Genomic DNA, 23,255 nt, shown 5'->3' on the forward strand with positions numbered 1-23,255 from the left:
ATTTTTTGATTTTTATTCAGTGTTGAGTTCCTCACATATTTCATGATATATAACTATTAACCAGTAGAGCACTTGAATTTTCCTTTTATTATTTTTTTAAACATTAAATATTTATATTTTTAATTTGTAAATGTCACAGCAAAAAGTAATAACTAATTTCTAGGTGCGTGTGATAATACTTCTGCTTCAGTGAGAAGTTGATTTTTCTACTTTTACTCGGAAGCGGAAGTTGATTTCTGATAATAGAAATCCGTTTGGTAACGGTTAAAAATTTCTACTTCTAAAATATTATTAATAGAAAATCTTCTATGAAGAATTATTGTCGGCGGCCGAAAAATTTCTAATTCATTTTAAAAAATTTTAAATTTCTTTAAAAAATAATTTTTATTATTGAAAAATATTATTTACTTTTTAAGAATAAAAAATTATTATTTATTTTTTATTTCGGTGGCCGGAGTTGGCAACTTGGCGACGGCAGCTGACGGAGGGCGGTGGGCGGCGACGGGCAATGGCCGGCGGTCACGGTTGGCGGCGGGCGGTGGGTAATGGTCACAACTAGCGGTGGGCGATGGGAAGCGGGAGGCAATGGTCGGCGGTTGGCGGTGGTCATGGGCGGTGGCCGGCGATGGTCACGGGCGGTGGCTGGCGATGGTCACAGGGCGGTGGCCGCGGTGGTCGACAATGGCGATGGTCAATGAGGCGGGCCTTATTTAAAAGAAGTACTTTTTGAGTTGAGAAGCTACTTTTTTTATCTTCTCAAATTGAGGAAAAAACAACATTCAAAGTGAAAATTCTCTTCATAAGTAAAAATTTTCTTTTAAAAGTAAAAATTTTTACTAAACGGATTTCTACTTTAAAAGGTAAATTACCAAATAAATTTTTAATCTAAAGGCACTTCCGAAACAGAAATTCCCTCCTAAAACTGTTACCATGCGCAACCTTGGCCGTTAAGGTTGAGAAAGAGAAGATGGACGACAGTTTTCTTATCTTCCACTTCTCACTCTCTGTCTCTGCTTCACAGGACCCAAAGCCAAAAACTGCTTCAAGAACAGAGTAGTCTCTCCTGCCATTGGAATCTTCTCTCATGGCTTTCTCCGCCGTCTTCTCGCACAACACTTTCTCTTGCGTCTCTCCTCCACACCCTCAACCCATTCCCAGAAACCACCCTCTTCTTCATTCGCCATCCATTAGGGCGTTGGCGGTGAAGACGAAAGCTTCTGCTGCTGCGTCCGAACAGGATAAGGAGAAGCCCGCGCAGGCGAAGACCGAAGACTCCTCGAATGCTAACGCTCAGCCTTCGACCGTGGCTCCAAAACGGCCCAAGAAGCCAGTTTACTCCAGTGAGGTTCCCCTCCGGGTCAATCTCACTTTTGGGTTGGTATGAATTGAAGGATGAGGGAACAGAGTTGACTGACTGATTGTGTGGTGTTTGCTGTTTTGTCTCAGTGAAGAAGGGCCAGATCGTGAGGGTGGATAAGGAGAAGTACCTCAACAGTATCAATGTGAGAGCAATTCTTTCTTTCCATTTCCTTTTAATGGGTAAATGGGTTCTTGTGTTTTGTTTGTTTTCATCAAAGAATGTGTATCCATGAGTCCCAACTGTGTATGAATTTGTGCGAAAAGAAGATCGCTTGCTTTTAGAAAGGAGCTCTAACTTACCAGATTGTTAATTCTTCTATGTGCCCTCTCGATTTCCTTGAAAGATTTAATAATTTGATTGTTTGGGGTAATTGACTATGCTGACATATGGATGTTCCTTTTCAGTATCTATCAGTCGGGCATCCGCCTTATTATAAAGGTTTGGACTATATATATGAGGATCGTGGCGAGGTAGGTTGTTTCTTTCTTGCGGAATTCAATCAATTGAATTGGAAATTGTCCCCATAATCTAGTGCTTTCGTCTAACTATTAGCATTTCTGATTGCTTGAACAATCATAGGTCTTGGATATACGGATCTTTGAGACTGGAGAATATGCACTTGTAAGTTTGTACTTGACCATGTCGGTTTTGTCAATTCAATAACTTTTGTTACTGGAGTTCCAGTTGAAGTTTGCCTCTGTTTTTCCCATGTAAGTTTACTTTCCCCTGTAAGTTCAAAAGCATTTTGAACTCGGGACGAGTAACGGGGATTTTTTTTTTATACAAATTTTGAATAAATAGTATGAGCACCAAGTAACATCAAATTTGGCAAAAGATTGGTTAAATGTCACTGCAGCTTTGAGATTCCTACTTTACTGTTATTCATTTTGAGCCACCAGAAACCAGGAAATATTATATTTTGACATCAACTAGCTTCTGGATATACCATAAACATTAATCTTATGTCCTCAGCTTGTTTGTATCTCCAAGAGATTTTGAAGCAAAACTAGGGCAGTGTCCTTTAACTCAGCTGTTACACCGGTTACTTACGGTAAACAATGATATTTGATATGATGCATTTTCACAGATTGCATGGGTAGGTATTCCTACTGCACCAGCGTGGCTTCCAACTGACATGTTAATCAAGGTACCCTGTCCTAACAGCTATTCGTTAATTGTAGAATTCAATAAATACTACCTTGTATTTTGCACTTCGGTTGTCTTAAATATATCGCTATTTTACTCTATTCTTAATTGAGTCCAATCTGGACAGCATTGCCCACATTCATGTTTGGCTTATCTATTCGGGCTGAAGAGAAGAGGAAAACAAAAACAAAGAAGAGTTTTGACTCGGCTCATGCTGCTAAAACTAGCTTAATCTTGCTTCAGGAGCTTGAATGAATTTATTATTCTAACTAGCCTGTTCCGGCATACTGTAAGTTTTGATCTTGTGGCAAGTACACAAGGCGCTTATAGTAACAGTTCAGCTGATTGTGGCTGAATGCTTCTCCAGCCTACCTCAATATAGTCCATTGCTGCTCAAGACTAAACCCTGACCCAAATATCAGAAAACTTTGAGATTTGATCTTCAACTACTAGATTGGCACTGAAAGCTTGAAGTTCTTATTTCATCAATATTTTGCTCAACCATTTGTGACACCTAACTCAGGTTCATATTTCTTGCAGTCGGAAAAACTCGACTATGAGAGATTGTGACATTCCAGGTGCATGATTGCAGATCTATATACTTGTAAACATAGATCATGTCATAATTGAAGCTATGCCATAGTGGGACAACTATGTTAAATCTTCCTCTTCCCGATAGTTTGTGTACTGTAACCATGTCAAGATCCGTTTTGACAATATTCTAATTCCAATTCAAATTCAACTCCTCTGATTCTGTCACTAATCTCCCCATGGCAGATGAGATCTGTTACACAAATTCTTCATAGAAAAATAGTGTGATGTGGTAAGTTCATGAGGGTGGAACATTTGGATGCAAGACATCCTATTGAAATCCTTCTCTTGGTTTTCTATGTCTTTTGGGGGCAAAGGATTTACAAGAGGAAGAGAAATGCTTAACGGCGGAAGAAACTCCCGCGTTTCCTGGATACATCAGTGGCCTATTTGTCCCCCGATAGTAACATTGTGAAGACTGAATAGAGTTACAAACACGCACAACTCTCCATTAGTTTGAGCATAGTGGGCGCGCTAGCCCGTCAGAGGAAAAAATTATCAAAAATGTTCTAAACTTATTACAATTGTGTCAATTCAGTACTAATTTTTTTTTTGCTAAATTTTTTTTTATTGCCAATTCAGTGCTAAAAGCTTTTGCATTTAAAAAAATTTACAAAACATTCAAACATTATTAAAGTATTATTTAAAAAAGTCCACATCAACGCCGGCTTGCTAAAATTGACTAGATGGATTGAATTGGCACAAATGCAAAAGATTTAAGACTTAAGTTGGCCAAAAAAAAAAAAAGGACTGAATTAATACAATTACAATAAATTTATGATTTTTTTGGTAATTCTTCCCCCAGGTAGTGTATGAGTCTCCTACATGAAAAATCAGTCGGACAAATGGACACCCTTTCTCTGTTTAGCAAATTCTTAAATCTTGCACCGGTAGAGGCTCAGTCTAGCAACTCTGTTTCTGGAGCTATCTGTACCTTGAGTCTATTTCAAGAACATTCACGTAACTTTCCGAGACGAAATTATTAGTCACAATGGCGCGTGATAGTGATACGTCGCGTTGTTTGATCAATAAAAAGGGAGATGCATACAAGTACATGGCGACAAAGAGGATGAGATTCATAGTACATAGATAATGGTGGTCGGTTGGTTACTTCAAGTCCTCATCGATTCATCCTGTATCGGTTAGTTACTTCAATCTGAAATGGATGGCGGCCTGCGACTTCTCGTTCTGAATTCGCGTGCAAAATTCTTGTTTGCGCAACCGCATCGTAAAGCTTCGCGTTGTCATTATGATTAGCGACACTTCTCACCACAGAGAGAATTTAGATTCCTGGCTTTCTACACTCAAAATTGTGGCGATCGTGGTCGAAACACTGCAGGAGCAACAGAACGCAAATCTCGGCAGAATTAACCCTTTGATCTGAGGCATGAAGCAGAAAAAGGTTTCGGCATTGTTCAATCACACCAAGTTCGTTCCGTCGTGAACGGAGAAAGACGGAAAATTATGATCAGCAAATAAAAGATGACCGTGTCATTCCACATTCAACAATCTCCAAATTCTCATCATAGTAAGGATTTCTCTGTTTCATGCCTTTGGAAAATATACACAACAACTGCAGGGTAATTGTTGTTAAGAGAATAATTTATCATGAAAGCACACGGCGAAAACCCATTTAGCATATGCAATGGAGTTTGTCAAGAGAGAAGAGAACAGTTGCAGGAAAAAGTACACAAGAACTGCAGGGTTAATGCTCAATAAGATGGGGCCATCAACCATCACTTACAATAACAAAAGCTCCTAAGTATGCAAGATCTAAAGGTGAATTCACCTCTGAGTATTGTCAACTAAGAAAAAGTATTTGAGTATCACAGCTCCTACATAACACCATAAACTGAGACACCTCCTCCAACACCGCCTTAACCGTAACAGTTTTCTGCACGCTCCATTCTTCTGCGTCGCTATCATTCCCATGGCCAGGTCTGAAGAACGTAGATACACCAGTCAGTTCAGAAAAACAATCGAATGCGATATAAGAAACTCATGGCAAAGGGCGATATTAGAATCACAATGACTGATACCTAGAACAAGGGACTGGTGCTCCGGTGGTATCTAACAAATCTTGCAATTGGACAGCAATTTTAAGCTTTGCCTGCAAAGAGAACCAGCAGATCGATGAATGAGCAACTAAAAGGGAGTGCACCATTAATGGTCCAGTTAAAAACAGAATACTGTGTACAGTGGGGGAGAAAATAAATTCAAGCACTTAAAAAGTTAAAGACCGCGAGAAGGCAACGGTTGGATATACCAGTTGTCTCGAGGCACCATGCTCTTGCATTCTGGAACATACGCAACCATGGGCTAGGTCCTTTCTTCTCCACATCCCAATGCTTTGGGTACCAGGGGAATTGCCACATCAAAAAGCAACGCTCGGGATGAGGCATCATAGCTAGATGTCTTCCATCAGGAGAACATATAGCAGCCACTCCTAAAGGAGAGCCATTCACATTGAAAGGATAGGCTTCAGTTGGATTTCCGTCATCATCACAGTATCTCAGCGGCACCAGATGTGAATGCAGCACACGATCAAGGACACCATCATCTGGGAAATACGCCCTTCCCTCGCCATGAGCAGTCCATATGCCCAGCGTACTACCCTCCATTCCTTTGAACATCATGGCAGGTGAATCCTTTATTGTTACACTAGAGAAACGACACTCAAAACGGCCAGACTCATTATGGATGAACCGTGGCTGTGATGGGTCCCCACCAGCTCCAAGAACTCCCCCAACCTGGGGACCTGGAACCCATCCCAGCAGGGCCATGAGTTGACATCCATTGCAGACACCGAGACTGAATGTATCAGGCCGCCTGTAGAACTCCTGAAACTGAGCGAGAAGAGGTTCGTTGAATCGTATAGAAGCTGACCAACCTTTGGCTGAATCGAGCACATCAGCATAGCTGAACCCTCCAACGAAGACTATTCCACGAAATTCATTCAGAGAGACAGATCCATTAAGAAGGTCCGACATTGCAACATCCCACGGTTCAAACCCAGCAGCATAAAATGCAGCAGACATTTCTCGGTCTCCATTGCTGCCTTCTTCTCGAATAACAGCTACTTTGGGCTTCAAAGAGGCAGTTATGTACTTTTGATCAGTGAACGAAGGAATGAAGGACAAATTCCAAGAAGGTTCGTGCCTGGACTTCAATCCTTCCTTCTCTTGATCTACGCATGAAGCCAACCTTTGGAGTTTCTCAATATTAAAGCTGGTTTCTTCCCACAAGTCTCGAAGGAGAGCAGTGTCCTCATTCAGGTGCGTTACCCCATCAACCTTCAAATCTATCACGGGAGTAGAAGTAACTCGGCCAATGATCTGAGAAGAAACACCCACCTCAGAGAGCTTTCCCAACACAATATCCAAGTTCTTCTTGCTGACCTCGAGGATAAGTCCAAGCTCTTCCGCAAATAGCGTTTGGAATAGGCTATTTCCACGAGAATCCAGACTTAGGATAAAGCCACAGTTACCTGCAAATGCCATCTCGAGAACTGAAACCAAGAGCCCTCCATCGCTAATATCATGACCGGCCGATATCATTTCATCATCAATGAGATTCTGAACTCCGTCAAATACCCTCTTAAGGTAAGAAACATCGTCGAGATCAGGACACTCATCCCCAATTTGGTCAAAAACCTGCGCCAGAGCAGATCCACCTAACCTTCGTTTCCCCTCTGCCAAATCGATGTGAAGCAGGAAACCATCATCGCCCAGTTTGAGATCTGGCGTCACTGTTTTGGTGATGTCAGGGCATGTGACATAGACACTGATCACAAGATTTCCAGGGGCCTTGACCACCTCCCCTGCGGCGTGGGCTGCCATGGACAAACTGTCCTTTCCGCCATCAATAGCAATCCCAAGCTCTATCATTGCTTCAGAAAGAGCTGTCGCAGCATCATACATGGCTGCCCCTTCCCCGTCAAGCTTGGCAGCGTACATCCAGTTGCCGCTAGCCTTGACATCAGAAAGAGAAGTAACTTTGGCCCAAACTAGGTTTGTGAGTGCTTCTCCAACGGCCAACCGAGCCATCGCTTTTGGGTCCAAAAGACCTTTGATCGGCTGCTCTCCTATGGCACATGCACCTCCTGTCAGGTTGTTATACGTCTGAGCAATAACAGCAACATCTGCTAGTGTGATCTGCAAGGGGCCCACAGTCTGTTGCTGTGCCACCAGACCTGTCACACAACGATCCGCCTTAGTTGTCAAGAACCGTTTCGAACCAACAGATGGAAGTCTCAGTACCCTCTTCAGAGAATCCATCACTGTGATTCCAGGAGCAATATCAAGCGGCTCTAGTGGATGGACCACACGCTGGAACTCAAAGCATTTTTGGGGCATGTCGCCAAGCACTTTCTCAAGCTCGAGATCCACGGCAGGAGGAGCAGGTGGGAGTCCACTTTCTTTGGATTTTTTGGTAAGCTGACTATCAACCAAAACAACTCGTCCTTGACCATTTATACTTCCTATGACGGCCATGGAAACCCTCTCCCTTTCACATATCGATTGCAATAGTTCACGGCTTTCAGGCTCCACCAAGATTGCATCTTGCTCCTGATATTCTGCACCCCAAATCTCCAGAACAGACATGGTGTGGTCGCCTACTACAATAGCTCTAATATCGATCTCAGCACCTTTTGGGTATATAATCTCCTTGACGACGTTACAGTTTCCACCTGCTCCCTGATCATGAATGCTGATGATAGGGTTCTTCTCCCCCATTTCGATACACGCACGAACAACACGATATAACTTCTGAGCCATCTCAGCATCTCCACGCTGAACAGCGTTAAAATCGAGCTCAGCATCATTTTGCCCGCTAACCATGCTCGATGCTGCCCCGCCTCCCATTCCAATTCGATAAGCGGGCCCTCCAATCTTTACAACCAACATTCCTATGTCAGGCTCCCCTTTTAATATATGACTGTGGTCAATCTGTCCAATGCCTCCACTGAACATTATAGGCTTCAACCACTCACGCCTCTCCCCACTGGGAAGTCTCATGCCAAAAGTCCTGGTGAACCCCTGAATCAGTGGCTCCCCAAATTTGTTCCCATAATCTGAGGCACCATTGCTAGCGTCAATGAGGATCTGCAGAGGTGAAGCCAAATTCGATGGATATGAGAAGGACAGATTCTCCCAAGGAGCATAAGACCCCTCCTGGTTTAAGTTTCCACTAGTGTAACCGGTTGTACCTGCAGTGACAAAAGACCCCCTCCCAGTGGCATGGGTGTCCCTGATTCGGCCACCAGCTCCTGTCTCTGCACCAGGGTAAGGTGCAACTGCACATGGGAAGTTATGGGTCTCAGCTGTAAACAAGATGTCCAGTTCCCGACTTGTTTCATTCAATGGACATGTTGAACCCGGCTGAACAGGTCGCAACTGGTTTACAGGGAAGCCCTTGATTGCGCTTGAGTTGTCCTTGAACCCAATGACGGAATTATTTGGATTGGCCTGCAAAGTGCTCTTCACAATCTGCATCAGAGTTCTATTCATGGACTGTCCATCGATGACCATCTTCCCAGTGAAGAACCAGTGCCTGCTATGTTCGCTGTTCGACTGTGCGATATCGAATAACTCCACAGTCGTTGGATCACGCTTAATATCCTCTCGAAACAACCTAGTGTAATATTGCAAGTCTTGCTCATCAAAAGCCAAGCCCATTTGCTCATTGATCTCCTCCAAAGCCTTTCGACCCCTCTCCATGACAGGTATATAACGCACTTCCTCAGGCACCACACTGGTCTCAAAAGATGTCAGCCTCTGGGCATAAACGCACTCCGTCATCCGATCATGAACCATTTGGGCAAACTCATAAATGTGATGATCCTGCAAAGGAACCTTACTGTACAACAAGTATCTTCGCGATCTCTCCAATCTTGTCACTTCACTCAACCCACAAGCACGACAAATGGATACTGCATTAGCAGACCAAGCTGTCGTAAATGATAATCTTGGCCCAACCTCAACTACAGCCGTAATTAAGCCTTCTTGCCTCTTCTTCTCAAGAAAGCTCTCAGTCCCCAAATTCTCCGGCTCGTACGTTTCTTGAAGGAGCCACTTGAGAACCGAAAGTTTTTCGCTAGAAAGCCTCGAATCAAGCCCGATGTTAAAACACTGCTCCGTCTTCAAGCCAACAATCTGATTGGACACTTTGGTCTGAACTGATTTGAGGAGTTCTGAAGTTGCATTCTCTTGAATCAATGGAACGCGGAAAAAATGTATGACTTCTTTGGCGGGTTTTTCGCTTAAAGCTGATTCTTCTTCAACAGCACTGCCCACACCCTCGGAAACCACAGCTTTAGGCTTCGCTTGAGCACGGCATCTCAAAGAAATCCTCCTACCGTTATTCGCCCACCCCGCTAAATTCTGTCTTTGAAGCGTACCCCAAAGCAAATGGGTCCGTCGTCTTTGTGCATTTCTCTGCAAAAACAAAGTCTGCCTACTGGTGCCCTGCGTCAAAGATTTATCGAACCCATACTTGAGCATAAAACAAGCAAAAGAAGGAATCATCTAAAAATAGTCAAGCTAAAGCATTCCAATTATGAGCAAAATCCAACCAAAACTCGCAAAAATCATAACACAACAATACAATCTTTTTCGGGACGATGGTGATTTAACACACCTTCAAGAACTCGGCAGCTGTGATTTCTCCAGCACACGCCATTCCCCGAGACCTGTTCAACGAAGGCAATTCAGCGAGGCCCCCCACAAAAAAAAAAAAAAAACTACTGAAAGAGGCTCAAGCAAGTGTTTTTTAGCAAAAACGAAAGACGGAGAGAGGCGAACCGATTCACACTACAGAGGCCGAGAAAGGAAGAAACAGAAACAGAAGGATGCTGGCTAAAACACGGGTAGCGCACGTGCGGCGTCGCTGCTCGGCAAGCGTCGGGTTAGCCGCCGTGCTACGGAGGCAGCCCAGGGAGCGAGTCTCGAGAGGCGGCGGACGGTCAACGGTCGACGAAGCGACAAACGGTACTGCGAGTGGGGAAGCACTAGCGGGGCTCCGTTTGAGGAAAGAGAGAAGGAGAAGGAGAAGAATATAGATTAATAATGGACTTAGGGTTTCTTTATTCCACTTAGATTTTAGGAGTACACAAATTTTTTTTTTTTTTTTTGCTTTCAAAATCTCATGTATTATCCAAGAAGATAAGATTGTCATCACTTAATTGCAGCTTAAAGCGCTGACCTCCAACTTAATTCCTTTCCTTCCATTTTTTAATATATATATATATATATATATAGAGAAAAAAATCTCAAATAAGTGCTTGAAGTGCGCTTACTTTCTCAAATAAAAATATGAAGTAGATATTGTTTCAAATAAAGATATCAAGTAGTCATATCAATCTCAAAAAGGGGTCAAACATCACTGGTTGGTCAAAGGCATTTTGATCATTTAGTTTTACGATTTTTTTTTCTTTTCGATCTTTTTCCCTTTTTCGCTTTTAAACTCAAAAAAGAAAAAAAGATAAATCTTAAAAAAAAAAAAAAAACAAACAAACAAACAACGCCCTTTGCCTATGGCGGTTGCCCCATCGCCGGTGACGCGGCGGCAATGGTCAGCAACACCTCAACGATGGTCACCGGCCTTGCTAGTTGTCACCTCCGGTTGGGGAGAGTTTGTGTCACCATCCTTGCCGACTCTCCGGTTCCGAGGTAATCAGCCCTCTAGCTTGTATCTTCTTCTTTTTTTTCAAAAATTTTAGTTTTTTTAATTTAACCTAATTAAACTAAATTTAGGTTAAAAATTTCGTTGGATAAAATGTCCTATTGGAATATTTGGTCGGTTAGCGAGATCAATCCCTTATTTGAAACGGTCATGACTACTTCATATACTTATTTGAAACAAGATTCACTCCATGCTTTTATTTGCGAAAACGAGGGTATTTCAAAGCCTTATCTGGAATTTTTTCCTTTTTCTATGTACAATCTAAATGTTGAAGTTTAAGAATTTCGATTTTTTTTTTGTTTATCGCGGTATCTATTTGTCATACAAGAAACATAATTTTTTTTTAGGTCAAATACAAGAAACAGAACTTATATTTCACTTTTTAGCGACTTGTTTCGCATGCTTAAGTAAAGAAGCAAGTATCATTGTTTTATTAGGATTGTTTCCATGATCATTAATATTATTTTGATAACTTTGTTTTATTTGTTCTTATAAATAATTTATCTCAATTTGTAGACCGAAATATGTAAATGGGACTTATAAAATAATTCTAGACTAGACTCATGTGCTACGCACGTGCCCAAGTTTTACTTACATTTGAAATGGGTCCTATAATGTTGATTAATTCGGTCTTTTAATCAGAGATCATGACACTGGGAGTCCTAAACTTGCGTCGATCTGTCACTTTATTGTTTGAGGATTCCATCGTTCTGCTATCTCCTTTAGCATAATGAAAGCAGACTTTCTCTTCATTAACGTACATATACGTGGCCGTTAATTAATTGCAGAGCTTGCTAAATTCTGAAGCAATTGTTTATATTCCATTTGTTTCGCAAAAAACAACTTCAGCATACTAAATAAACGAATTTAGTTTATTTTATATGAACCAAATGCCGGAAAATTCAATTTTTTTTTCGTTAATACTGCAGAAAATCATAAACTGGTGCACATGTGACAAATTTATTATCTATTAATTCTAGTTAAATTTTACAGTCAAATTGCCAAGTTAGATTATACTTAGTAGTTGATGGGTGAACCAGTTTGGAGTTTGGCCATGTTCGGTATTTTTTCGTGGTATTATCCCAATTTACGGAAATGGTTCGGTATATTTATCACATGTGTACTAATTTAGAGTTATGGTTAATAAATTAATTTGAGGTAACTGCGTCACAAGTGTATCGGTTTGAGATTTTTTGTGGTAAAAAAGTAGTTTGTGATAAATTTATCATTAGTGTACTAGTTTGAGTTTTTTCATAGTATTAACCCAAAAAATTTTTATGAAAACTATTTTTTCGTGAAACAAACGGAGCATAATGCTCGAATTAAAAAAAAATGAAGCCATAATATAGTGAGAGAAAAAAGAAAAAGAAACGAGGGCCTTGTGAGCATTGCTAGGGTTGTGAGAAGGGCCGATCAGTTCGTCATATTTATCTAGATCATGCTTATGTCTTTTCTTGGTTATGTGTGTCCTTCGTTAATATAATCGGTATCTTGTTAGCTTATATAGTTATCTTGTCAATAGTTAAAACACCTCGTGTATTTTTAATTTTGGAATATATTTTTTATCGTAGTATCAGAGTAGATCCCGAGGAAATCTTCACATCTGAAGCATACCTCGCATCTTATGGGGTTCTCGTTTTCAATTACTACTCGTATTTCTTTTCGATCCTTCACATTATTCGTCTCCTCCGAAGATGACGTCAGCCAGCAATGTCAACCTATCAACCCTACGTTTGCCATGTAAGCGGTCACTTGTTGTCGCTACTCTTGCCATGCAAAGTGTAGACCATTAACGTAGCCCGTGAGACGGGTTCTCTACCTGATCAAACTAAGTGATCTTTACTATTGCACATCCGCCATGAATTTTTTTTTTTTTAAATTTCTCTAAATTCTAGTTAACATTTTCTATCTCACATTAAGTTTGAGGCATTAAGTTTGAGCAGGAATTAGTAGTGTATCTTATATAGATTCTCCTCATCTCTCTTTGATTCTTCAAATATATTAAGGTTACGCATATTTCTTCCTTGATCATGTATGTCTGTAACAACCACAATGGATGAAAGCAAGGGCCCTCGTCTAGTGGTCACGGTCGCAAGGGTGAGATGACTCTAGTCCGATGACGATGACGGTTGCCGTGTGCGTCTCTTTTAATTCATGTTTTTCCTTTTGAATCAATGGAATAGTAAGATTTTATCTCTGTTGGACTTCGTGTGTGTTCGCTTAAGGCATGCACTTGGGAGTTTATCCGTGTGTATCCGTTTTCGCTGCGTTTGTTGGTATTAGAGCCTTCAATGTATAGAACGCCCAAAGGGCACAAAGAACACCTCCCAATTTCGCGTTAATTCAATGGAGAACACAGCCCCTATTACTATATAAAAAAAACTAATAAAATTATAAGTTTAAAAGGAAAATGCATAATCTAACAAGAAAACATATCTCACTAATTATTATTGGGTAACGCTATTTCCACCCTCCCATGTCACTAGATCCACCCAATTATCCTGTCCTTCCTTTCTCAGTTTTTCCATTTTTACGTAGGTTCTCCTTGACATAATTATTTCCACACGTTTTGTTTTTGTTTATTGTGGGTATCCCATATAATATTAAAGCACTTTGTCTTTTTTTTTTTTTATCGTAAAACTTTGCCTTTATAAAAAGGGTTAATATCACGAAAAATTCCAAACGGATATATCTGTGATAAATTTAACCCAAATCATTTTTTTGATCACCAAAAACTTCAAACTGATACACCTGTAATAAATTTACCCCAAACTAATTTTTTGATCACCAAAAATTTCAAATTGGTATACTTGTGACAATTTTGTTAACACCAAACTTTTGACAAAAAATTTTTTTAAAAAATTTTAATCTTAGTCTCTAACAAAAATATTTAATTCATTTTCATTTTAATTTTTGCATATCATTCATATTTAATTGGATCGGCGACGGATGTTTCTGTAATTAATTGGATTGATTGGACTATGCCTGCACAAAGGATCTCGCAAAGACCCATCACATGGCTGATATCTAAAAAAAAAAATACCCAAGTTGGAAAAATTGATTTGATCAGCAATAATCTTCAATGAAGAAAAATAATAATCAAGAAGATATGCACGTACACTCGTACAAGGGAAGACAATATAAAAAGAGGGGGTCGGCAAAAAAAAAAAAGACTCTACTCACAATCCTAGAATTCACGTGAAAAGGGTGAGAGCGAGAGAGTGGTTGTTGGTGTTTTGAGGAAAAGGACAAAAGCAGTTCAAGTTTCGTTCGTCAGGCGTTTGCAGATCCTACCGCGCCCGAAGTCGACCACCGCTGCAGCAGAATTGCCGTGCTTCTGCTCAGCTTGACAGCTCAGTTGTTCGGGGCTGTTCAAAGACCAAATCGCCCGCCGTTTGTGCTGATTTTCACCACTGTCAGGGCAGTTTTCTAGCTGCTGTTTTGCAGCTTTTTTCTCCACTATTCAAGGACCGACTTATCACTGCTTTGGTGTTGAAGTTTGCTGCTATTCCGGGCTTATTTGGCTGCTGTTTTGACACTGAAATTTCTACTGTTTCGGCGCTCAAATACTCACTGTTTTGCTGCTGCTTTTCTGCTAGTATATACCCGAAACAGCTCTGTTTTGGGCGATTCCTTGATACTAATCGGTGCAGATTTTTGCTCACAAGCAGGTTGATTTCTATGTTACTTTGGGAGGTGAAATTCTTGTCGTTTAGTGCAAATTGAAGCTCAGATTGGCTGTTGCGAATTCATCTCATCACAGGTCAAGTCCTAGCCGTGCGACATCCTTGAGTGACTGGTCCGAAGAATTGAAGTTCGATCTACAAGTTTGGCGCAAGTCCAAATTTGGGAAAACAATATTGCAATCTAGGTATATTTCCGAATTTGAATTTTTGCGATATTGTGTTACCTATTTTGCATGGATTGAAGTTTAGATTGCACGTCGAAAAATTCTATTGCAAGATTAGAATATTTAATTGCTTTTTTGAGGTTGATGTATATCTACAATTAAATATTCTCCTGCAATTTTGTAATTATCACTTGCCAATTTTGAAGTCTAGGTTGAATATTCTCGAACATCCTGTGATATATTACTTGCTTAATCGGGACAAATTTGAAAATCCTCGCATATACTCAAGATATCAAAAGCCTTTCAAAATGTGATCGATTAGGAATTTCCTAATCCGCAACCGCACATATGGAAATAAGTCTATCTATTAGGCTTTAGATAGAATTATTTCCATGGCGGGAATTTTGAATTTTTAGGGTCGATCTGTCGGGCTTCGGATCGAAACTTAACTCTAAAGATTCAGCGTAATTATCCTTTTCATTGAAAGATTTGTAACTTGAATTTAAATTCATTCGCAAAAACTGAAAAAACACAAAAAAAATCAGAAAAAAAAAAAATTCTTGTCTCATGTCTTTAAATTTCATGTCAGAAAATAAAAAAAAGATTAGGAAGATATGGTTTCTTAAAAGCCACGTCTGATCATTTTTAGAAATATCCTATCTAATGGATTGCATCTTTAAATAAAATCTTTGGAATCCATTTCAATTTTTTTAAAAAGATGTATGCTTAGGATTAAGAGATTTTCTTAAAAATTTTGGAAATTAATGAAAGTTAAACCCGAGAATTATAAGTTAATCTTGAGCCAATTCACCCTCATTTTTCAGTAATTTTTAATTTCAGAAATTAGTCCAAAATACAAAAAAAAAAAAAATCATAAAAAGAAAACCCAAAAAATTACACCTTTGAATTTTAAGTCAGAATTAATCAAAATTGCCAAACTAAACATTTTTCAAGAAATTGGTACCGAAAGGGCATTAATTTTATAAATTAATGTAACCAAGTTCCGAACTCAAGATTTCTGGTTCGTAGGAATAAAATAGTTTTCTCCCACTATTTTATTTAGGTTTCTAATTGACTTATAAAAAATGATTAGTGGCGGCTCCGAAAAATTAAAAAATCTTTCGAACCATAAGTCATGATTTGGTAGAACTTGGGAGAGTTCGAGCTAAATTAATTAATCTAATTAATTAATTTGGCAATCCATTAACCTAAAATTGAAAAACCCGATTTTTAGGTTGCGACAAATTTTACCATCCGTTAAATTTTACCATCAAATCGCTGAGTTGGATAACATGTAGTAGTTAATGGTTGTACTAGCTTGGGGTTATTATCTTATGTTTGTCACATGTATATTGGTTTGAGGTTATTCGCGGTATTAACCCAATTTAATGAAAACTAATGAATAATAAATTTGTCACATGTATACTAATTTAAGGTTTTTGATAGTCAAAATAATTAGTTTGGGGTAATTTTGTTACAAATGTACCAATTTGGAATTTTTTATTGTAAAAAAGTAGTTCGGGTAAATTTGTCACAACTATACCAGTTTGGGGTTTACTGTGATAGAAAAATAGTTTGAGGGTAAATTAGTCACAAGCATATCAATTTGGGGTTTTCTGTAGTGAAAAGATAGTTTGGGGTTAAATTTGTCACAGGTGTATCGGTTTGAAATTTTTTGTGATATTAACCCTTATAAAAATTAGTTTTATTGAAAAGATAAATTTCCAAAAAACCTAATTCCTTTTATACGTTGCTAAGCAAATTTACATATTAATTGTCAAGTGGAATCCAGAAAATGTGAACATAACGACTTTTTTCACACAATCACTTGTTTATAAACTTTCACTTTTGTTGTGCATATCACCATCAAAGTTTGTCTTATCAATTGTCTTTTATACATATATACATAAAATGGGATGATTGGATTAAAAAAAAATGCCCTCTTTAGAGATTTTCCAAAGTAATATCACAATTACATTCTCGAACGTGAAACTTTACAAGATGAAATTTAATTAAATCAAACTCTCGCATGAAATAAGATTATTTTAAAAAAATGCTAGTGAAGCCTCAACATTTTGGATTGAGAAAAATTAATATGATCCATGCTGTGTTTACGAAAATTACGAACATAAAAAAGGGTTTGACGATAATAAGCATACCCAAAAGTAGACAAACAAGTATTTGTATTAAAAATTATCTATGTTAAAAAATTTTAGATTTTACTTGAATTTGCTCGGCGAGGCAAAAAGAATTATGTTTCTTGAAAAATGCTCTTTTTGACAAAACTTACTTCTATGCAAGTAAATTAAAAACGTAATGCCTTGACTATATATGGGATACCAACAATAAATAAAAATAAAATACGTGAAACGCAACTCGATCTTAAATAGAAATAAAAAAGAATAATAAAGAAGGAAGGTAAGTAAATCTAGGGCCACCACTTTAAATTCCATTTTGATTGTGGGCAATTTTGCCTTTTTAGTGAAATTGAGGATCTATTTAGTCATATAATGAGTGAAAATAGCATCGCTTAGTAACGAATATCTAAATTGACATTAACCAAAATTGAGATTTTTGAAATTATATGTAATTTTAGAAATTATGTATCTAAATGGACTTCCTGTTGTCAGCATATGGCGATCACATTCAGCAAGCCGCAGTTTATGAAGGAGAAGATTTCGACATGTGCTCATTATTGACGGTTCCGGTGATCGGGCCGATTGTTCTTTGAAAACTATGACAGATCCGAACCTTTGGGATTGGAGCGTGCTTATAGCTGCAAGATATCCCTTTTTTTTTTTTTTTGATTTTGTTTTGTTTTGCAACACTTTGAGATTTGTTTTGCTTGGAAGTTATGTTCCTCTAATATTTTCTTCTCATCCGAAAAAAAAAAAGATCAACTTAAATAAATAGAAAGGAGAAAGAGAAAATAGAATGAGAATGAAGTTGAAAAATCGTTGGTGGTTGTGTAAGTCGCTTAAGTCCAACACTCTTCCGGGTGTTATGTTTACATCTACTTCCTCGATCACTTGTTAGTTGCCCGTTATATTTTGTGAAAAGAATTCCAAATCATCGATTACACGCTACATAAGGAAAATTAATGCAGTTAGCATCCGGGTTACTTACCAATGTTTAGGTCATCGATTAAATCCTTTACTAACTTTTATTTGTCTTTCTTGCAAGTACCTTATATTTATCTACTCTCTACTATCTTTTCTTACGTTAGGTTAATAACTAATTTTAGTTTACCAACTCTTGTTTGAGTTGTTTACTAATGCTTATTTGGAAATAGCATACATTAAGTCACCGGCTTTAGGCTTGGGTCCTTGCACCCATGCACAGGTTCCCAAAGGTTGGGTGAAGAAACCCCGTCACTTACAGTTGGGCCTAGGTCCCTCGAGATTCAGGTCTCGTCCTTGGCATTCGATTCTAGGACCTTGGCAGCCGAACCCGCGCCAATCAAGGCCAGGTCATCCTTGATTGGGTCCAAGACATTGATGCTCGTGCCCGAGTACCCCAAGGCAAGGCCTGGTACCTAAGCAAGCGAACCTGGATTCTCAAGAGAGAAAAAAAAAACAGATTGTTTGCAATTTTTGAAGGTTTTTCTTTTATGACAATTTAATTCGATAATACATTATGTAAATTTTAATGATATAGCACATGTTGCTCTTATATCACGCAAATACTACATATCATTTTGGATTAATAAAATGACCTTTGCCTTTCCAAACGATAGAAATAATACTGATTTAGGCAAAACGTCAACTGATATTGTTATTTTCCCAAAAAAATAAGTTCTTAAAAAATATTTTTCTAGAAATGCCGAATTTTTCATGAAACAAACGAAGCATAGTGAAAGAAAGTTTGGTGAAATTAATGCCTTTCACATTCATATTTCTATATGATAGTATCATATTCCACTTCTTTTCAAGAAAAAGGATCTCATTTCCTAGTTAGGTAAATTGCGGATCAATAGAATGCTTGAGTAATCTCACAGGTTATAGCAAATGTGAGCCAAAGCTCGGGTAAATCTGCCGCAACATCGGGAACGTGCAGGCCTCGTCCTAAGAATATTCGTCAACATTGTTAGTTTAACTATTACAATTAACAATTAAAAAAGACGCTCACATTGTATTATCCTCCGCCTTATGTCATACATCATAATCGGGCTTATTTTTACCACGCAATCCCTTGTATTAAAGAGTAAATCAAACACTAAGCCGGCCCTTTCTTGTATTATCCCATAACAATGTCATTTGTCTTATGCTCTACTTTCATCTATAAATGGAAAGATAAATCGGGCATATCTCTCACATTCTCAGTATCCAAAGAATTTGAAGAAGAGAAAAGCATGGCTAAGATAGCTAGCCCCAAGTTCACCATCTTCTTCAACTTGGTTTCCATACTCTTCTTTGTCCTCATGGTCTCCTTGACCGAGAGCAGAGTTGTCGGAAGTAAGTAATGCATTACTAATATCCATTTAATTATACACGATAAATTATGCCTTTTCGTAATGATTATGGCTGTATTTTTTTTCTACCTGTTTCACGGGGGTTGCAACGACAAACCCCGGCCTGGTATGCGACATGCTGGTGGGAGTGAACAGCGGAGACGGTTGCTTTGCGATAGCACAGCTGTTCGAGTTGACTTCTGAAATCTTCAACTCCATCAATCCGAATCTCAATTGCGACGCTCTCTTCGTTGGTCAATGGCTTTGCATCTCCGGGAACTTCACCCGAGCCACAAACATGTTTTAGTACTTGTATGAATAAACACACTCATTGCCCAGCTGTTGTGGGTAATGCTAGTGCTGTGGTCCGGTCATCATGCTTTGTTTCGGTGTTGTCGGTTTGAGTATTTCCATTGAAGGTATCAACAAAGACAAATAAGAACTTTTTGAACCAAGTTAGTATTTGAGAAGGATGGACCTATCAATATAGTCGATAGTTTTTTCAGTGATTATCGCCTTTGATTGTTGGGGTAAAGAACCGAGAACATGGGTTCGGCTCAACTTGGTAGCCACACCTTGCTACTCGCATATCGAAACGTATTCCGGGGAGAATCAATCGGGTTCTAGAACAAACCTAGTGCTGATTTGATTCATCATTCCAAATGCTGGTTCAATTCGAGGATAGAACCCGCCATGTCGATTGTTGGAAAAATATTAAATAACATGTGAAACAAGAATCGTTAGAAATCTATTTAGAAAAGACGAGAAGCTAATAACAGTTGTCTAATGCATGCAAGCAATGTCCTCAAGGATAATTCTGTCCCTCGGAGTATGAAACTTAGTGCATAAGGATTCTAGCGTCTATCCTCCCAAGATACAACTAAACTTCTTCTATGTTTTGTACTGAATATTAGAAAAAACAGGAGCATCGTTTGTGCATAACCTAACAAAGAAGAAAATAACAGAAGGGAAAAACTCTCTTATGTGATGCAAAGTCCACAGAAGATTGTTTCTTGAAATTCAATTTATATTCAATCAAAATAGAGCCATTGAGAAACCGTTATAAAGCCGTCGTAAAATAATGAATGGTTTATGAAGAAATAAATGGGCCTTTACATGGTCATACAAAGCCATTAGAAAATCGTTACATGATCGCTGCAAAACCGTTATAGAACAGTTATATATTAATGAAAGATAGTGAACATTGCTCCTAAGACTCTCCTCAAAGTCTAAGCTTGTGAGCTTCTAAGCCAACGTCTAAGCTCACCAGCATTTGAGTTCAACAACGTTTGGGCTCGTCATTAGAAAAACGTTATACGAACATTGGAAACCGTTTATTGAAAATAATGAGGACTAATCATTGCGGTCAAAATTCTATCAAAATCATTGTAAAACAATATTTCAAAACTACCAAAATATCCAACGGGTTCTAGGGTTGGATTCACGATATTGTACTTAAGGAAGAGCAAGTTGTTTTCATTTGGTTCTAGGGAGAATTAATCGAGCTCCAAATTTTAAAAATCTAAAATGGAATTAGGACCAAGGTCGGTTCTTGATTCCGACTTTCGACCAAGAAATAGAATAATGCAGCCAAACCGGGGTTGAACCAGTACTAAAACTGGTTTTACTCTTTTTGACAAAACTTATTTCCATGCAAGCGAATTAAAAACATAATACCTTGACTGTACATGGGATACCAACAATAAATAAAAATAAAATACATAAAACGCAACTAGATATTAAGTAGAAATAGGAAAGAATAATAAAGAAGGAAGGTAAGTAAATTTAGGGCCACCACTTTAAATTGCAATAGTTTGATTGTGGGCAATTTTTTCTTTTTAGTGAAATTGGGAATGTATTTAGTCATATAGTGAGTGAAAATAGCACCACTCAGTATCGAATACCTAAATTTACATTAACCAAAATTGAGATTTTCAAAATTATACGTAATTTACGAAATTATGTATCTAAATGGACATGTTGTTTTTATCGGCTAGCGTATGGCAACAGCATTGAGCAAGCTGCAGTTTTCGGAGGAGAAGATCTCGGCATGTGCCCATTACCGACGGTTCCGGTGATTAGGTTGATTGTTCTTTGATACTGTGACAGATCCGGTCCTTTGGGATGGGAGTGTGCTTGTAATCGCATGATGTCCTCTTTTGTTTTCTGGGTTTTGTTTGTTTTGCAACACTATGAGATTTGTTTTGCTTGGAAGTTATGTTCCTCTAATATTTTCTTCTAACCCAAAAAAAGAAGAAGATCAACTTGAATAAAAAGAAAGGAGAAACAGAAAATAGAGTGAGAATGAAGTTGAAAAATCGTTGGTGGTCGTGTAAGCTACTCAAGTCCGAGACCCTTCCGGGTGTTACATTTACAACTACTTCCTCGATCACTTGTTAGTTGTTGTTTGTCTTTTGTAAAAAGAATTGCAATTCATTGATTACACATTTGATAAGGCATATTAATGCAGTCAGCGTCTTGTATTATATCCTTTTCTTTTATTACTTATCAAATGCCCTTCTTCTTATCATATGTACGATTTTATTTTGTTTTAGTTTGAGACTCTGTTTGTTTCAAAAAAAAAAAAAAAAAACAATGATCGCTTATATGACTTACAAAAATGAATGAACGGAAAATATTTTCATCATCTATAGAAATGTTTAGACACAAATTTCTATCGTAGAGAGAATATTTTTATCAACTAATTATTTTACGTGATACATGAGATTATTTTTAGGAAAATAATTTTCAAATCACTCATTTTTCATGAAAAATAAGGAGCCTGAATGTTAGATATATTTCTTAATTATGTCTAAAGGGACACCGTGACATTATTCACCGAACCATGATAGATAAGTGGAATGGTTAATCCAAAAGGGAAATAAGGGATGGACTACTACTTTTTGCCATGAGGTGTAAACAGTACAAACTATGAACAATGTAACGTCGAAAAAAATAAAGACGTTCTCTCCCTCCCTCTAGACTCTGGCAACACCACACAGGCCCCCTACTCACGGCGTCTCTCGGCGTTCGCTGTGTAGTTGCATATGAAGCCCTAGCGCCCCATAGACGGGGGCCTTGACCCGACACAAGTTATTATTGAGGAGTCCGTACCCAGCGAAGTGAGGAACTAGGCCCCTCCATATCTCATCTGTGAAAAGATCCGTCGGCACATCGGACCTTTTAGCCTTGCAACAACCGTCGATTTTCTTTTCTATCAAAGGTGTCGGTAAAATTTTAGTACACATGCTTTATTTTGTATCTTTAGTGTACAATCCAAGATAGCTAGCATATTGAATAGTTTTAAGGTAAATTTAAGGGGGAGTTTTTTTTCTTCATATTATAAATTCTCGAGGATCCTCACGGTAATTGTGAACGGATTGTTAAGAGTAAATTAGTCGAATATCATTTGCCTAATCGCAAACATACTTCCAAAGATAGCAATAGGACTAAATTAGTCCAATATCATGTCCCTAATCACAATCATACTTCCAAAGATGGCAATAGGAGTAAATTTACATTTGAGAAAAGCTAAGAGGACAGTCCGTCAAAGTGATGGAGCACGCGCACCACGCATCTGCGTAATATGCTTGTCAAAAGGAAGTTGCTAAAGCGCACATTCTGAAATGTGCAGTAGGCGTAGGTCCGTCACTTTAACGGACCGTCTCCCTAGCATAACCCTTTGTACTTTGCCCACTCAAGAGACCTTCCTATTAGAGGTAAGAATAGTTCTAAATGCTATGTCAAAGAAAATATGCATTTTTCCATAATCGGAAAAGATGATGCTCGAAGTTGTTGTCGCGCTTATTGGTAAAATTATGATGGTGTATGTCATTTTCCTTTCATAATTTATATATCTAGTTAAACACTCCAAATTCAGACAGAATTAAAGCGGCATGTATTGTCGTCAATTTTCGTTTCTTTTTCTATTTTTATTTGCATTTACAATGCAAAAGTTAAAAGTACAGATATGGGGAAATTGGGTACTTAGATGAATAGCAAGAAAGTAAATTAGAGCAATCAATCGAGCCCATTTTGACTAAGATTTTTCAAGTCATTTGATAATACTTGACGAAAAGGTAAAGTACTTAAATTTAATTACGGATAGAGGCGGATGCAAAGGATATTTTCATATCTAGGCAAGTACCACCATTCATCTTCCAAGCTAAATGGGC

At 38.4% G+C, this 23,255-nt stretch overlaps 2 protein-coding genes across 4 annotated transcripts; one reads left to right on the forward strand and one right to left on the reverse strand.

Moving 5' to 3' along the window:
* Window positions 1-981: 981 nt before the first annotated feature.
* LOC115750533 (NAD(P)H-quinone oxidoreductase subunit O, chloroplastic) lies at window positions 982-3,257 on the forward strand. The gene is made up of 6 exons (XM_030687963.2): window positions 982-1,340; window positions 1,447-1,502; window positions 1,765-1,830; window positions 1,940-1,981; window positions 2,448-2,507; window positions 3,047-3,257. The coding sequence occupies exons 1-6, from the start codon at window positions 1,085-1,087 to the stop codon at window positions 3,074-3,076; spliced, it is 510 nt and encodes a 169-aa protein (XP_030543823.1). The 5' UTR covers window positions 982-1,084; the 3' UTR covers window positions 3,077-3,257.
* Window positions 3,258-4,096: 839 nt separating this feature from the next.
* Window positions 4,097-9,954, reverse strand: LOC115750531 (probable phosphoribosylformylglycinamidine synthase, chloroplastic/mitochondrial). 3 transcript variants are annotated; one of them, XM_048272811.1, is made up of 6 exons: window positions 9,900-9,954; window positions 9,737-9,788; window positions 5,364-9,564; window positions 5,137-5,207; window positions 4,887-5,037; window positions 4,097-4,430 (listed from the first exon to the last, which is right to left on the reverse strand). In XM_048272811.1, the coding sequence occupies exons 2-4, from the start codon at window positions 9,776-9,778 to the stop codon at window positions 5,197-5,199; spliced, it is 4,254 nt and encodes a 1,417-aa protein (XP_048128768.1). In that variant the 5' UTR covers window positions 9,779-9,788; window positions 9,900-9,954; the 3' UTR covers window positions 4,097-4,430; window positions 4,887-5,037; window positions 5,137-5,196. The 3 variants fall into 3 exon arrangements, with proteins under 3 accessions (XP_048128768.1, XP_048128769.1, XP_030543819.1); XM_048272812.1 differs by lacking the exon at window positions 4,887-5,037; XM_030687959.2 differs by lacking the exon at window positions 4,097-4,430 and having other exon boundaries at window positions 4,700-5,037.
* Between the last annotated feature and the right edge of the window lie 13,301 nt (window positions 9,955-23,255).

The sequence above is a fragment of the Rhodamnia argentea genome, chromosome 11 (genome assembly GCF_020921035.1).
Source record: "Rhodamnia argentea isolate NSW1041297 chromosome 11, ASM2092103v1, whole genome shotgun sequence".
Taxonomy (NCBI): domain Eukaryota; kingdom Viridiplantae; phylum Streptophyta; class Magnoliopsida; order Myrtales; family Myrtaceae; genus Rhodamnia; species Rhodamnia argentea.